Genomic DNA, 16,676 nt, shown 5'->3' on the forward strand with positions numbered 1-16,676 from the left:
TTTCATGCCTACAAGCTCATTCATTTATTGCTGGCATTACTTTACTCGAAACCACTGCAGCGTAGTGAATGATGGCAAAGGGGCAGAATCTGCAATCAGGATTCGAAACCTTGCAGACAGTTCGGCCAAGTCAGTGGAGAGTGAAAGTTCTCTGCAGCACCTCGGCTAGCACAAGCTTTGCTGCTGTCTACAAGGGTATGTACTTCCTTGTTAGGTTGAAGTTCACCCCTCCTCACCACAAATACACAGCATCAGTTGTTTGGATAGGTTCATCAGCTATGACTGAGGAAATACCAAGCAATCTGGCACCTCATCCAACCCTAATGTCTAAACCACTTCCCAGGAGGAGAAAGCAGGCAGCAGGAAGGAAATAAGCTAGAAAAAGATATGCAGAATAGCAAATCTGACCAAGGGGACCAGTAAAAGTGAGATTCACATAGAAGGGACTGTACAGGCATTGCACTTATGGAACCATTAAAGCAAATCATGTGTTGAAATTGTTGCTGTGAGTTCATATGCTCACAATCTTGTTCAACACACCAAAACATCTGCTGTTAGTAGACAGGAATTTCAGGTTTCAAGCCAAGAAAAATTCCAAATGGCAAAAATGTGTGTTAGACAAATAACACTGTGTCCAGTGCTGATTTTCAATGATGGAGGACGGGCAGAATTTATAGGAAGTTTTAAACGCAGCAGTTGAAACACTAGGCTAACATAAAAAGTTCTGGCATGGACAGCTCTGACTATATTGCTGTGATTTTAACCCCAATACCTCATGTAACATGTCCTGATTTTTTTTTGTCATGGATCAGTTAGGATGGTGAGTGTTGCGAGTGAAAGGAAACTTCTTCCTTTTGTTGTCACTAATTCAGTGGGACAACAGATGGAGAAATTGAAAAAGTCAGATGTTTTGAGAGCCATATTGTATATGGTGCACCAAGTGCTAAGTGCATGCTTGCTAGAGCTAAATATCCCAGTATACTTGATCTTTAGAACAGCCCCCAATCATCTTGTTAGTGAAGACCTGAATCCTCTGTATCTCTTCCTCTGCCCAGAGAATATCATTCTGCATTTGCCACCATGATCCAATTGCAGGTGATTAGATATCCCCGTCTGTTGCACACTAGCTCTATTTGGTGGGTTGTGGCCATCCCCAAAATTGCCAATTCCTCAAAAACAGCTCCTCCAATTATTAACTCCAAGCTCTTTGCTGAAAGAGGAAAATTCTGAGAGTTCTTACAGTATTTGTTTTTTTGTCTATGGACCACAATACTTCATGCATACTTCATTCCATTTGTTTAGCACAACTCAGTGGCTGACTAGATAAACCATTTAAGAGGGGCATTAAGAGTCCACCACATTCCCATGAGATTGGAATGGTAGACAGGACACACCAGGTAAGGATAACAGATTTCCTTTCTGAAAGGATGTTACTGAATCAGAAAGGCATTTGCAAAACAGGTGATAGTTCAAGGTTATCATTACTGATACAGTCTTTTTTATTCCAGATTTATTTAAGTAATTGAATTTAAATTCCCCATCTACAGAAGGGGCTTGAATACATGCTCCCGGATCTATAGTCCAGCTCTCTGGGTTAAAATTCCAGTCCAGTGCTCTTCATTCTGTACCCTTCACGCTTATGTTGACTTCAGCAATGAATGAAACTTAGGTTTTGCTTTTTTTTCCAGGTTTGTCAACTTCCATTTCATTGGATGGGGATCTTTTGCAGAATTGGCTGGCCCAGACTGTTCAAGCTAAGACAGAAAATCTCTTGAGCCATTGGTCTTTCCATAGTGGTCCAGGAAATGAAGAAGCAACAAGCTATCTGTCAGATAAGCTGATGCACGATGAGCAGTCATTATTGAGCATTGGCTCAATGAACAGTGCTGGAGATCCTCAGTCACAACCATCCTTCACACTGGAAAAAGAGTCCAGGCACAAGGCAGGGGAAGACAGTAAGTCTAAGTCTTTGAAAGATCAAGTAGGCATCATTCACACCAAGAACCAATGTAAGAAGCAGCTGGACTATCCACTAGATGGCACATCCTGGCCTGCCAACTCCAGTGAACTTGCTGCGCAGGGCATTTGCACAAATGGGCCCAAGGGGTTAGGAGCAAAGGCCAATGGAAGTCATAAAAGGGCCAGTGAAGTGCGAAAGATCAGCAAAAAACAGGCCTCGCATCATTCCAGTTCCAAGGCAGCTCTCCCCAGCACATTGCCAATAAGGAATACCAGTGAAATTGGTGAAACATTGGATTATTTTGAATCTGCTTTACCTAAACCCAGTTCTTCGGTTAAAGTGCCTAAAACATCCACAAACCCAAAATCATGGGTAACTTTCAAGATTCCAAAACCAAGAGAAAGCAGCAGAAAGTCACAAGTGCAGAAGCAGGATCTGGGAAACAGTTTTCAACAGGCGAGCCCAGAAAGAGAAAAAAAGCCCAAAGAGACAACAAAGGTGAAGCTGCTCTTTGACAATGAGACTGACGGTTACTTTTCTGATGCTGAAATGAGTGACTCGGACACAGAATCCATGGCTGACAGGTCGCAAAGGCTTCAGCGACTGAGTTCAGAAAGCATGGTTGTACACCGAAAATGTGGTGGTGAGGTTGTCAGAAGGAGCATTCTAGCTTCCTAAAGTATCCAGACTAATTGGATAAAAAATAGTCAGGTGGTTCAAATCCCCACTTCCTGCTCTCACACTCATTTCTGTTGATAACCTGACCTACGAAATGCATATCCTGCAAGATCCAGCTAACTGATTCAAATATCAGGGGAGGAAGTTTATCATGGTCGGTAGTTTTATAGTAATGCCTGCCTCTGTTTTCTCCTCTCGATATTCAGTCCCGTCGACTTCAGTGGAACTAAATATCAGGAAGAGTGTGGGCGACAGGCCGATCAGAATTCTCCCCCTCCCATTGTCATTGCCTCTCTTTACCCTACAGATTCCAGCCTAATAAGAGTATCTCTGTGTAATGAACTTTTAATCAGTCTGTTCCATAAAAGCATTTTAAAAAGTATGTGACTCAACTTATAATAAACCAGGAAGCAGTCATGGTTACTACTTATAGTACATAGTGTGTAGTTTGTGCCCTGATGATCTGATTTATATTACAAGTGTTAGTCATGTGATTTCTTATACCTTCTGGTATGACATCATAATTATCTCTTTCCTTCCTCCATTGTCCTGCTTCTACCTATTGCTGCCGGAGGAAAAGTGTAAAAAGACAGCCTTAATTGAAAAGTGGAAGTAGAATACACACTATGTATTATAAAACTAAGTGGTTGAAAATAGGTTTAAAGCAGTGATTCAATCTTGGAAAGAGATATTCTGTCATTCATAAACCCTTCAAATATTCGTCTCATAGTTTGAGGCATTAATTACTGCCTTATAACTCACCACCAGCTGTGTTATCCAACACATTTACTGAGTTTAATGTGGAGTATAAAAATGTCATAAAGAAGTAAGGGGCTGAACAATCACTGCATTTACTATTTGGGGCATTCATGGCTCTCTCCCGCCTGGTGGTCTGCCTGTGGCACACTGACATGTCGGCAGTCTGGTGGGAAATGTTATGCGCCTGTGATTAAGATTTTGAACAGAAAACTCCCATTCAATGATAGATAAAATAAAGTGCAAAGGATGACTTGTAGGAAAATAAAGAAGATGGGATTTTTTGTGGAGTTTATCTTCTATTAAAAATAAAGCACAAAATGCACTTTTTAGAAGTCTGGCAAGTTGATGAAATTGCTGACTTCGGAGGCCATACAAGACTTGCCAAGCAAAAGGGAATTTTTTGTACTTTTTAGAAATGTAAGGAAGTAGCCAGATGATACAAAGGAAACTTCAACAGTGTCTATAATAATGTATACTGGAGTACATAAGCAGTAACAATATTATCATATACTGTAGGTGTGTTATACACAGTCACACACTGTTTTATGATGGGAGTGTTATACCGTATTATGCAGTGTAGTGTGGTACAATAAATCTGAGTTTTATACCCAGGAACACTTTAATAGGGTTTGAAGTTATGCCATAGAATATGGAGTTTAATGTGTTAAAAATTCTCCACTATTTTAACAAAGGAGCTAACCTGATTATTTTAAAACGGCAAAGAAAAATTTGAGAAAATTGCAATAGCATCTTCATACTGGTATCCCAATGCACAATTTCAAGACTGTAGTATATTTATATGATAGGCACAGCAACATGCAGTCTATACAGGACTGTAATAATGGAATGAACAGGGCTAATTTATTAACTCTGCACAACTGTATGGAGTGAGGATAGAGTCGAAATAATTATGCCCCCTTATTGCCCCACTCCTTGCCTGTTGCCATATTTGCTGCGGACCTTCACAGGTGCCCATCTGAATCAACTGACAAGCTCAGTGCTGCGCGCAAAGTGGGATTCAGTGAAGTCCCAAGGAGTTCAGTGCTGTTCAGAAGGACAACTCGGTGCAATGTCCACTGCACACACGCTGTCCAGTTGAACCATGTGATGAACCATTGAAAAACATCAGAAGTTTTTATAATTGTTTCTGTATAACCAGGAGGAGCACTCTGCTTCTTGTGGATTCAGGAGTAAAATGTGGACAGCTGTTGCCCCAAGCTTTCCTAAATGCAAAGGACAGATATAAAATCCAAATCTCAATACTCCAAACATTAGAAAGGCACTGTACGTATGGACCAGCACAGTGTTGCTTGGTTAGATCAACTGGCAGGGGGCAGCCTCCATATGTATGCTGGTGACATCCAGCTTTACCTCTACCTTATTCATTTTTGCCCACCATCACCTCTCTGTCAGATTTTATGACATGGACTTGGGAAACAACAACTTCAACCTTCAACAAGTCTCCACAATTATCATTGACTTCATTCTTCTCCCTGGCCATTTGCTCAATCTGAATTACTCCTTGCACAAAGTTGACTCTGCGTTCAATGCCTGCACCCCATTTAATCCATTCTGTCAGAAATGCTCTACCTCTCTTTTTGACTTCTCCAGGATCCTACTCAAAAGCCCCAGGGACACCAACAGGTCCCACAGGCAACCGATTGCCCACACCAAGACTAGAAGGATGCTGGGACCTGTTCTTGCTTCACTTGCTTCATTAGCCCGTTTGCATGCATTATCTAGGTCTCTCTGTCTCATGAAGTAGTTTACCTGAGCAAAACTGAAGGAGCTCAAAGGGATTGTCGGATTCTGTTTCACTTGGCAGTCAGCTTGAAATCCATTCTCCATCACGTTACATTTAAGATATTTTCTTACTTCTCATTAGATCTCACTATCTCTTCAGCATCCTTCAACCTTATAATACCCACACTTCAGCTGTTGAACTTTTCAGTACACCCATCTCCCTTTGCCTCACCACTAATGGCAGAGCTATCAGCCAACTCAGTGTCATTCTTTAGAACTCTTTCCCTAGCCTTAATTTTATCACACCTTAGATAAAGAGGTGAAGGTATTCACATTAAATATAGATTTTATAAAGTTTGCTTTTACAGTAATAATTTTGACTGTTCTGACCCCTGAACATTACAACCACAATCAAGTATATTGTAAACATTTCAAGATACTCAAGAAAGAAGACTACTCACATTTTATTGCAAGCTGAATGGTTACACATTGCTTTGAGCAACTTTTAATGTTCACTTAAAAACAAATTAGATGCAAAATATGAAACCTGGCCCTTCATTTTTCTTAAACATGCTAATTGTCGGGTATGTTCATCATGATGTGGTCTAACGGTTCCTTTATTTTCTTGGAATATATGCCTTGCTGGGAAGGCTTTTTTGGCAAGACATTCCTATTAACAATAGGAAATCCTTACAAAAAGAATTTCCTGATAATATCTGGGACTTTTTGAAACTCACAAGACTTGCATCAATCCAAAGCTGCAGCACACCTGGTTAATGAGAAACCGCTATGATTGAGCCCAAATCTTAAGGTGTGGTTTCTTGTGGTTTTTAACACCAGCAACCATGTAGAACTGGCCACAAAGTAGAAATAAGAGCATTATAAATAATTATGTTTTTTTTTACTGCATAATACATCAAAAGACTCCTTTTAAATGCATAATATAAAATCTGCTCTCTGTACATTTTAATGTACTGGATCTTGTTAACTATTTTCTAATATATTCATAAGGGCAGCAAAATTTTCCACTTTCGTATTCACTGGCAGCAATAAACACTTGTAGGTCAGATCAGCTGCAGCTTAGGACTGATCTGAGTTTCACAATACTGAATTGTTCTGCACCTTCAATAGTGTGTCAAATAAGCCAGCTCTGTTGAATCAAGTTATGTAACCTGCCTAAAATGGTCTCAATCCTGCAACTGATTTTAAACACATTGCTGTGAAACTTGCCAGCTAAAATACAACTCAGAATTAGTGATGAATGGATTTAACTAATTATGTTACACTAGAGCTGCCTTTCTTGCCGTGAAGTAAACTGTTGGTATGTGTTGACTTCTTTGCATTGTCCCAAATATTACAGCATTATTGTCGCCTAGATCGGTCTGTTGAGAAGCTGGACTTCACATCTGGAGCTGAGTTCTTTCTAAAATTATGGGGGTGACTTTGTAAATTGTTGTTAGCAGCTGAAATTGTTGTCAGCAACATTGAAATCTTGAAAAGGAAATGTGTAAATTCCATGATTGAGTAGTAATGTTGTTTAGAAGTTTTCTTGTCTGGAAAGGTGAAAATGTCTGTACTTTCCTGTACTACATGGCACCAAAATTGGGTAGCAATGCAGTGATACTGGAAGAACTACCACAGGTTAAAGCCAGGAAGCCTCATTCTTTCACTTTAGCTTCTCTCTAGGCTTCCCATTCATTTGAGATGATTACTAAGTGTCGCCAGTGTGATACTGACAAGGGTATCAGAGTACCCATAAATTTATTTCTTTACCAATCTAACAATAATTAGCAAGTCCCAAGTATGATCATTTTCATTGTTCATTTGAAGTTTCACCTTTTTCTGAGCTATACTGATGCTCTGTAACATCGTGAATATTGGATTAATGTGTGCAAAGAACACCAAATAAATGAAAGTCGCATTAGGAGACAGAGTATGTTGAATCCTCCAGCAGCTGGCCTGGGAATGTTGCATGAGTACATTTAAACCAATATCAGTGTCTGATCATATAATATAACTGTTGATAGCAATGTCTTTCAATGTGAGTATTTCATGAGCTTTTGAAGGAATCAGGTGGTATGCAGCCTCACCACTTGGGCATGGTTTTCAGTCTGGCTAGAGTTTGCCAATACAAGTCACTGTCTTCAGTGAAGGACTGGGAGAAAATTAGGGAATGAGGTATGAATAAAGCTGTCACTGCCTTTCAAAAAGGCTTTCACTGTTTTGGAAAGAAGTCTGACTATTTTTCCACTATGTCTCTGGTGTGTTATTTTAAATAATTATTGTGGTATAAGAAGGCAGAGAGTTGGCCAGAGGGTCTGCTGTATCACAGGAATTCAGATATTAGAATTGTGTACCAGTGAATCTGATTCTGCAGGTTGCCACTGATTGTTTCCTGAGCGATTGCAGTCCCAGAATGCATTGAACAACTTAAGGCACTGAGTGGGAACTCAGTTGATGTAAAATTAACAGTTACATGTGGGAAGGTCTGAAATCTTGATTCTGATATGTTACATTTTTATGTTAGCAGCTGAGGCAATCTGAAAAGCATGAGTAAACTGAATGAACAAAATCCAAAGCTGCACATTTTTGCAAATAGAAGGAATTGGTTCAGGGGAAATGCAGTTGGGAGCATTGATTTCCCCATATTAGTCCATAATAGTTAGAATTGAAATCCTCAATAAACAGTTGGAAGGAAATAGCATCACTACTGAGCTTTAGTGATACATGCCGATTGTTGTTCTCCTGTCCAAACTTTTTTGTTGTGTTGGACATGAGAAAGATTGTTTTTCCCACTCTCCACTCTAATTATAAACCTTCAATGATAACTGTTCACTTTTATAATTGCACCTTTTTTCTGAGATTGCCATGTGTCATTAGGGGCTCCATTTCCCCAAGCCTCACCCACCCCAGTTTGAAAACCCAGGCATTACATGAAGCAAAACTCCTCTCACTATGAGCATACAAGCCCCTGTATTTTCTATCAGTCTAGCCTCACAAGATTAAACACAACTTCCTCCCAGTTAACCTTTCAAATGCATATTGATGCTGGAGAGAAGTCCATACTGTGATTACTGATATTCTTTGCCATTAATCAATGTTGCTCATCCCTTGCTCCGAATCTCTATATCCCATGCAGTGATTGGTCCTTCCAGCCCCTATCATCTGAAACTGACTGTGGAGACCATGTCGATGCACACTCCAAACCAAAATGGAAAGAAAGCATGGTGCCTGTATTCTGGAAAAATCAGATTCGATCTAAACTCCTGTGAAGCACAAGTTTGCCGGTGTTTAATTGTCAACAACATTGCTTTACAGAGTCACGATTATCACAATAAGTTTTACCCTGGAACTTCTCACCCACAAAACCCTGCAACAATAATAAGATAGCTTAAATTTGGATGCATTAAATTATGTTTATTGCCATATTTTAGTTTATATTTCTGACTTCTCAGTGAACTTTGGTTGCATTTAATTCCCATTTATTAAGTTCTGTTTTCTCAACTAATTAATAATTTATACCTAAAATAAAAATGTATTTATTGATAAGACCAAGTTCAAATTCTAATCAAGTTGATACTTCAGGTATGGTTTAAATGATCTGTGTATTGAGGTTGATCTATTCGTTTTTTTAACTAGTCTAGAAAAAAAATCATTCCAGGCCAAAGGATTTATAAGATTTTCACTTTAGAAGAATGAAGAGGCAAGGCAATGAAACTGCTGTAAGTATTTTTAGAGTAGTCACATATCCAAATCTGTTTAGGAAGTAAAATTAAAGGTATATGCAGTTACTGAAAACAATCAAATAAGGAAAAATTTCTTTGGTCAGTGAATGAATAAGGGTAGTCTCTTCTTGCTTTGTATCGAGGCTCTCTTTTAGAATTCCTATCCCCAAGTTCTGAAAAAACAGAAATCCAGTTTATGGTACCAGAGGAGGAAAAATAATAGGTAGTTTAGGAAAAAAACAAATTTTAAAATTTTATCTGGTGTAAAAATCCTTTCAAGATGCTAACTTCCAAATTCTATGCATGATTTATCAAACCAATTTCTGACTGAGGCTATTATAGATTACAAAACCATATTTTATTACAAATACATTTACATACGTTTCATGGGCTCGGAAATGTTCTCATAAATAATGTGGAACATCACAAGTGTCGATGTAATTCCAGGATAATTATTTGATCACAATGCAAAACAAATCAAAGTTGTCATATATGTATAGGGAGCATTAACTGAAAAGATGCAAATAAATATATGCTAAAAAAAAATGACTTAGTAAATAATAAAAAAGCCAAATTTTAACATCTAAGAAGGTAAGTTTTTATCCAGCTTAAACAGTATAAACTATGGTAAGGGGGAAAGTGTGGGAGCAGGCTTATCCTCCATATGGCTCTTTCACCAGGACAGGAAACTATACCAGCACATGGCAGGGTTACGATTGGTGGTAGGAAATGAGGACAAAATAGGGGAAGGCAAGTGTTTTAAGACACAGATTCCTGTGACCTGGTGCTTATATTTGAATTGAGTTTGGATTGAGGGCCCTTTGTTGCCTGTGAGGGCTCAAATGTAATTTCCTAAAGGAGTCTAATCTGGAGATGCACAAAGGAAAACTAACCCTAATTGGACACAAAATTAGTATTTTTCTAGGTAGTCCTATTCATTGCTGACATAAGAAATGGAAAATCTGCACTTGTGCTGTGCCAGGCTCTTGTTTAGCATTGGGTTCAAGGCTGGGAGAGATCTTTACTTGGCATCTAATTTATCCTGGCAACAGCTAAATTGTCAAAATTGTATTTTTTTTAGAATTGTGTCAATTAGTAAAGATCACCAAGTTTTTTTAAAACCATAGAACAATACAGCACAATACAGGCCCTTCGGCCCACCATGTCCTGAAGGTTATACTGTCGAAGTCAGAAATATCTGTTAATTCTGAATTGCTTTGAAATAGAGATTTGTTTCTGAATGGTATTGTTTTGTTCAAACACTTGTAAACATGATTTCCTGTAGCCTGGTGACCTCATCCTGATGTGACTGTTAGATTTCTTGCATGTTTCCCTACAATGGCTTGTCTATCCTATGTTAGTTTTTACCACATACAGCTGAGGTGCTTGCACTTTTTGTTGGAGGCATTGAGAGGGAATTTTATGTAATAAGATGAGTCTGCAATAAGAATCCCCACAGTGTGCAACAAACATGATGAACATGCTGGAATAAGTTAGGAAATCAGTTTTAACTGCAGGACTTCATTGGTTTATGTAAAAAAAAGAATTCTGGGAGGTTCAGGTTGTGTGTGTGTGTGTGTGTGTGTGTGTGTGTGTGTGTGTGTGTGTGTGTGTGTGTGTGTGTGTGTGTGTGTGTGTGTGTGTGTGTGTGTGTGTGTGTGTGTGTGTGTGTGTGTATATACAGTGACAGACGTCCAGGTGTGTGTTACAGACTGGAATCTAATTTAGGGATTCCTGTTGGTTTGTATGTGTAATAACTGAGATCCAGGAGATTATCACAGGCTCAGGAGTTTAATAACAAGCTTGAGCAACGTACAACTGTCACCTGACTCTGGGTAGATTTTAGCCTTGAAGTTGCACCCCATCTGTTACTTTTCAGTGATTTATACTGTTAACCTTTTGGATCAATTTATTTGTGAAATTTATTTTTGAGCTGGCATTTCTCAATGCAGACATTATCTGCTGCTGCACCATTGATGTCAGGTGGTGTTCACAACTCAAAATTACTGATTGTTATTGTATCACTGCCTTTTTATTGAGAAATGACTTACAGCTATGAAGTTCTGAGACCAATTTGATAAATATAAAAAGGAAAGGATACAAGAAAGTTTAATAAAGAAAGATTAGCTCATGTCTCCATTGTGATTGATATCATTTCCCAGTTACAGAATGCAAAGACTAGTTCACAAGATCATTGATTTGGAGCCTATTGAATGGTCAACTCACTACGAACATACTGAAGAAACTGATATTATTACATGAGTTTCAGAAAAAAAATCTGAATCAGTTTCTTGAATGGAGTCAGATTTAGTCTCTGTAGATTACTTGTGCTTGCCGTATTCATGTAAAGGACATATAGATTTGGTAATGTAAACAGAGATGTAGACATTAAAAAAAATCATATTCAGGTTTTGTTAGACTGTAGCAACAGTATGTACCATAGGATCTCCAAACCTTACTGAACACTGCCTTCTACCAATGCTTGTTTCAATGTGCTTGAGTAGTTACAATATATCCACATATGCTGTTTGCTGATACTGTATTCCAATTCTAGACCATACTGCCTGCTGAGTAGTTTCTTCCATCATATGTACTCATTACAGAAATTGCAAAAGAAAACAAAAGGAATCTTGTCTGTTGTCCGAGTTAAGTTGCTGTCTGCGCTGTATGTCAAAATATTAAAACTCCGTGCGAGCTCCTGAAGGGCACACATTTATGGCAAGTGGGAGGCCTTGTGTGTCTTTTGTTTCAAGGAAAAGTGATGTGCCATTTGTTAATAATAAAGAGAATAATGGAGATGATATATATAAAGAAGAAATGCTATTTTAAATTATTTTTGGCTTTTTTTTTGCAATATTTATTTTCTTGTATTAGAGTACTTATAAATCCTTTGTAGAGAAGAAATGTATTTTCCATTAGTGCAAAAGAAATCGTATAAACTGCAGACCTATTAATCTTTTGTACATTTTCCATGTCAGCAACCTTTAAAGCAATATGATGTACCAGAAGTTGTGTACTTTGTGTAATTGCCTTGCTGTTGGTGTCAACTTGGAATCACTAAGTTCTCCAATTGTTCCTTTTTGGATCTCAATTGGAGCAAAGTTGCACTTAAGAGTGCTACAAGAGTGAGACCCTCTATGGAGAGGCAGACTTGTACAAAGGGAGAAAAGGAGACTGTAAGGAGAGGGACCCTGTTCACAAAGAGAAAGAAATAGCTGATTACCGAGTTTGATAAATTGGCATTTGTCAGTTCATTGGCAGCATACAATCAATAAAGCAGTGTTTTACAAGTAAATGGTAATCATTCGTCTTTTTTTCCATCAATTCCTTAGTTTTTCTCTCAGAGCCACTGAATTATTCCAGAGTCCAACGTTACAAGAAGTTCTTTGGTTGTGAGATGAGGCATTGAGTCGTGGTCTTTGCAAATTCAACCCTGGCTCCAAGGAGCACTCATGAATTCACTCTCCAGCAAGGATCAATGATTAAAACAAATCTAACCGTCATGATTCACAGTATGTGTTGTCCCCATACCAAGATTTAGGGAGACAGCTTCCATAAATGATGTAATGGTTAGTTGATCAAAGCTCTGTGATGCAATAGTTCATGGCATGTGCACCTGCACCTTCCACTTGAAACATAGAAAATCGAGGCATAACTAGGCCATTGAACCCTCAAGCCTCCTCCAACCGTTCAATACAATTTGTGGCTGATCTGAATATGAATACATTGCGAAGTAGTGTAGTTAAAAGAAAGATGGCAAATGAAGGTGACCCAATTTTTCAGAGAGAAGGAGGGAAAGCCTTGTTTGCTCATATACACCCAACTTCAGAGCAGAATTAGGAGAGAGTTTTCCAGATAGGATAGACTCCTGATTGTAGCTTTGGCCAAGGATTGTGTGCAAGACTGGAAACACTTCTTATTCATTCTAAGAACATGGACATCTCTGGCAAGCCCAGCACGTAATACCCACCTCTAATTGCTCTCAAGAAGATGTAATGAACCATCTCCCAGAACTGTTATGCTGCTTGTGTTGAAAGATTTTGTTAGGTAAGGAATTCCAAGATTCAGGCCCACACCAGTGAAAGAACAATATATTTCCAAGACAAGATTCCTTATGACTTGGAGGGGAGATTTCAATCAATAATGTTCCCATGCACCTCCTGCCCATCTAGATGGTGGAGATAGCAGGTTCAGTAGGTCTTGAGAAAGAAGGCCACTCTGTACCAATGTGGAGGGAGTGAAGATTTAAGGCTTGGACAGGGTGCTAAGTAGTGGGCTGTTCTATCTGGGATTATTTCAGTCGTCTTGAATCTTTGGAATTGGACTCGCCTATCAAACTGAGAGTAATCAAAAAATTCCCAACTTATGTCTTGTAAATAGTGGAAAGGCTTTGGGAGGTTGAGAGATGAGCCACTCCGCATCAAATTTCCACCATCTTGTACACTTGTTAGAGAATACCAGTGGAGAAGCAGGGAATCACTGCCAGCAACTCCTGAATTTTGATGTCTAACTACATTGGTACAGACCCTAGAACTTGAAAGTTTCACAATCATGAAAGCAGACACTGGCAATTTCACTGTTTTAATTGCTGCATATTATATGCCATTTGGTCTTTCAAACAGCCGTTCACTAAATTATACTCTCATTCTTATATATCTATTATGTGGTGATGCTAATGCTTTCCCAAGGCCAGTAGATGTTGTTCATTAATAACTCCTGATTCAGACATCTTATTATTTAATTTGTTCAGTGTTTGGAACACTGTATAAAGTCTTAAGTCGTGAAAACTATGGGCAATTTCCTACTTGATACCCTTGGATTTTTTTAAAGATTTATGTACTGTGGTCTCTAAAACTTCTAGCTTAAAATTATTAATCATCAGAATCCACTGATAGACCATTGGATAACTATAACGTGTCGTGCTGTTGCGCTGTTCAATCCCTCTTCACTGTTCTACATGTCCTCAGTGTCCTTGAGGTAAAGAGAACTCAATGATTCTCAAGTGATGTCTGCTTAGATTGTGCATGTGTGACATTGTCAGTGAGACCAGTATTGAACAATCTATTATATACCTCAAATACTCTGCTATAATTTTGATAGTTATGTGTCTCTGAATACAAATGAATTATACACATCTAATAAGCATGCACACACAAAACAATTGCACCAGAAATTTTTCACTGCTCCGTAGGAAAGAATGGGGTGAAGCAATCCTGTTACCAGCCGCTTAGTGCATGTAGTGAATGAATATTTTAATAGTAACTCACTTTCTTGGCAAGTTAATACATGTTCAGTTAACCAATCGTCATTGTAACTCACAACAATTCAAAGACTAAATGATGACTTAAAGCATTTGTGAAGACCAGGTCAAGGAACAGGACCTGTGGTTCCAATGGGAACAGTAAGCATTCAGCCATTCTCATGTAAGGCATAGACTTATAGTGAGTCCACATAACTCAAGACAGAGTCCAATGGCAGAGTCCTGTTTTGCTGTGAAATAGACCTCCAGTAATACACCTGCCACACCCAGTGTTGAATGGGGGCCCCACTCTAGAGATTAGGAGGGACAAATTATTTACTTTTGATATTTTTTATTGATGTTTCTAGTTGTATCATAATGTTTTAATGTGCTTTATTTAAAAAAAATTAAAACAATTTTAATCTTTTAACTTTTAAAGCAATCTTAATATCAGAGTCATTTTGGAAACTGTTACAGAGACTTGATGGCTTTAACAGGAGGTGAGTCTCTGCCCCCAGGATTGCCCCTTGTCAAAGCTTGTCAGGACTTTCTGGAGGCTGGGATTGGATATTAGTGGTACTGCAATACCTCACTGTTGAATTAATTATACTCTGGATTCCCCTTGCACCTCCCTTTATATACTGCACTTCTGCCTAGTCACCTCCTCTTCCCTTCCTACTCAATCCCTCCTTCAGTCCTGGATTCTTTCCTTCGCCCTTCTCTTCCCTTCACTGTGAATCTGCACAGTGTCCTCCTTTCACCTCCTTGCCATATTGAATGTAGAGCAGTTTCCTCTCTCCTTTCCATTATCATCCTTGGCTTCCTTTCCCTTCTTCAAGTACAGTTTACTCTTATTTACTGAAAGGTTGCACAAGCCATATAAAATATTCTGGAATAACGCTGTTTCTCTGGTTCTAGACTTCACCCAATTATTCACTCATCTTCTACAACCAAGATCCAGAAGTTCATAGGTTGTAAAGGATCCACCAACTTCAAAGCAAGGAAATCAAACTGGCTAAATTTACTTGCTAAATTTATTTGCTAATGTATCACAGGACGATTGCAGAGGCATGGGTAAAAACTTGGATTCACAAGATGCTGCAGATGCAGGAACCTGGAGCAAAAAAACCAACTGCCTGAAGAACTCAGCAGGTCAAGCACCGTATGTGGAGCAAAACACCAACCATCTGTTTGACCCATAGACCTCTAAACTTTTCCCATCCATGAACCTGTACAAATGATGTTTAAATGTTTTAATTGTACCTGCCTCTACCACTTCCTCAGATCATTCCATGTATCCAGCAGTTCTCATGTCCCCTTTAAATCTTTCCCTTCTCACCATAAACCTACGACCTCTGGCTTTAAACTCCCCTACCCTGGGAAAAAGGCCGTGACCATCCACCCTATCTATGCCCCTCGTGATTTTTATAAACCTCTATAAGGTCACTCCTCAGCCTCCTTCACTCCAGAGAAAACAGTTCGAGCCTATCCTTATAACTCAAGCCCTCCAGTCCAGACAATATCCTCATGAATTCTTACTGCACCCTCTCTAGCTTAGTCACATCCTTCCAATAGCATGGCGACCAGAACTACATACAATACTCCAAGTGCAACCAACATTTTGTACAATGTAACATGACATCCCAACTCTTGTACTCAATGTCACAGCCAATGAAGGCAAGCATGCCGTATGCCTTCTTCAGCACCCTGTCTACCTATGTCACTACATTTAGGGAACTATATACTTGTACCTATAAGTCCCTCTGTTCAACAACACTCCCTGGGGCCATGCTATTCATATGCATGTCTTGCCCTGGTTTAACCTCCCAAAGAGCATCGTGTGTATGGCGCAGGATGATAAATGGCCCATCTCCACCTCACTGCCACCCATCAGCTTCTGAAGCCCTCAATGATCCAGTTGTCATCTTCAGGTTTGCCTATTTCAATGCCAGTCCCTATCTCTATGATTCCCACCATTTGCATCCCTTCATGATTTAAGGTTCCCCAGTCTGCCTCCAGCATATCCCCTGACCTTCCTCATTCTACTATTAATCTCCATGCCATTGGCACAATAGGCCTCAAATTCCCCCTCTCTTAACTCCTTCAACTGATTCCATATATCAGTTCTTTGCATTTACCTTGGTAGCTTGCTGTCTAATATTGATGATGACAGTCCTGTGAAGTTACTTTGGATACTTTTACTTTAGTAAAGGTGATTATTATTGCTGCTGTTGGAAGACTAATACCAGCTCTTGAAATTCAGTTAACAGAAGTCCCAGTTTTAATTGTGGGTGTAAGAGTGACACCTGTAAGTATGACAGGCTCTGTGGTCCTGAAGCTGAGACTATTTTAACTCCCAAGTCTTAATGATGTGTTGCAATGTTGACTCACATCATCTCCTGACAGGAATGATTTGGACATTGGCAGGCGAGGGGGTTTTCAGGCAGCTGATGGTTGAAGCCTGGGAGTGGAGGGAATAATCCACAATTGTGTGTTAAACTGTAGGAGGGGAACGGATTAGTTCAAGGAAGGGAAGCCCCAGTGTTTCTTTGTGTGATTGAAGGAGCAGGAA

At 39.2% G+C, this 16,676-nt stretch overlaps 1 protein-coding gene across 5 annotated transcripts in view; it reads left to right on the forward strand.

Moving 5' to 3' along the window:
- Window positions 1–12,147, forward strand: part of jade2 (jade family PHD finger 2) — a 149,373-nt gene extending 137,226 nt beyond the window's left edge. For all 5 annotated transcript variants that reach the window (XM_052013702.1, XM_052013701.1, XM_052013703.1 and 2 more), the window contains one exon: window positions 1,689–12,147. In XM_052013702.1, coding sequence (XP_051869662.1) covers window positions 1,689–2,638 — 950 coding nt within the window. In that variant the 3' untranslated portion in view covers window positions 2,639–12,147. The remainder of the gene's footprint in view (window positions 1–1,688) is intronic.
- The last annotated feature ends 4,529 nt before the right edge of the window (window positions 12,148–16,676 follow it).

Source organism: Pristis pectinata, chromosome 4 (genome assembly GCF_009764475.1).
Source record: "Pristis pectinata isolate sPriPec2 chromosome 4, sPriPec2.1.pri, whole genome shotgun sequence".
Taxonomy (NCBI): domain Eukaryota; kingdom Metazoa; phylum Chordata; class Chondrichthyes; order Rhinopristiformes; family Pristidae; genus Pristis; species Pristis pectinata.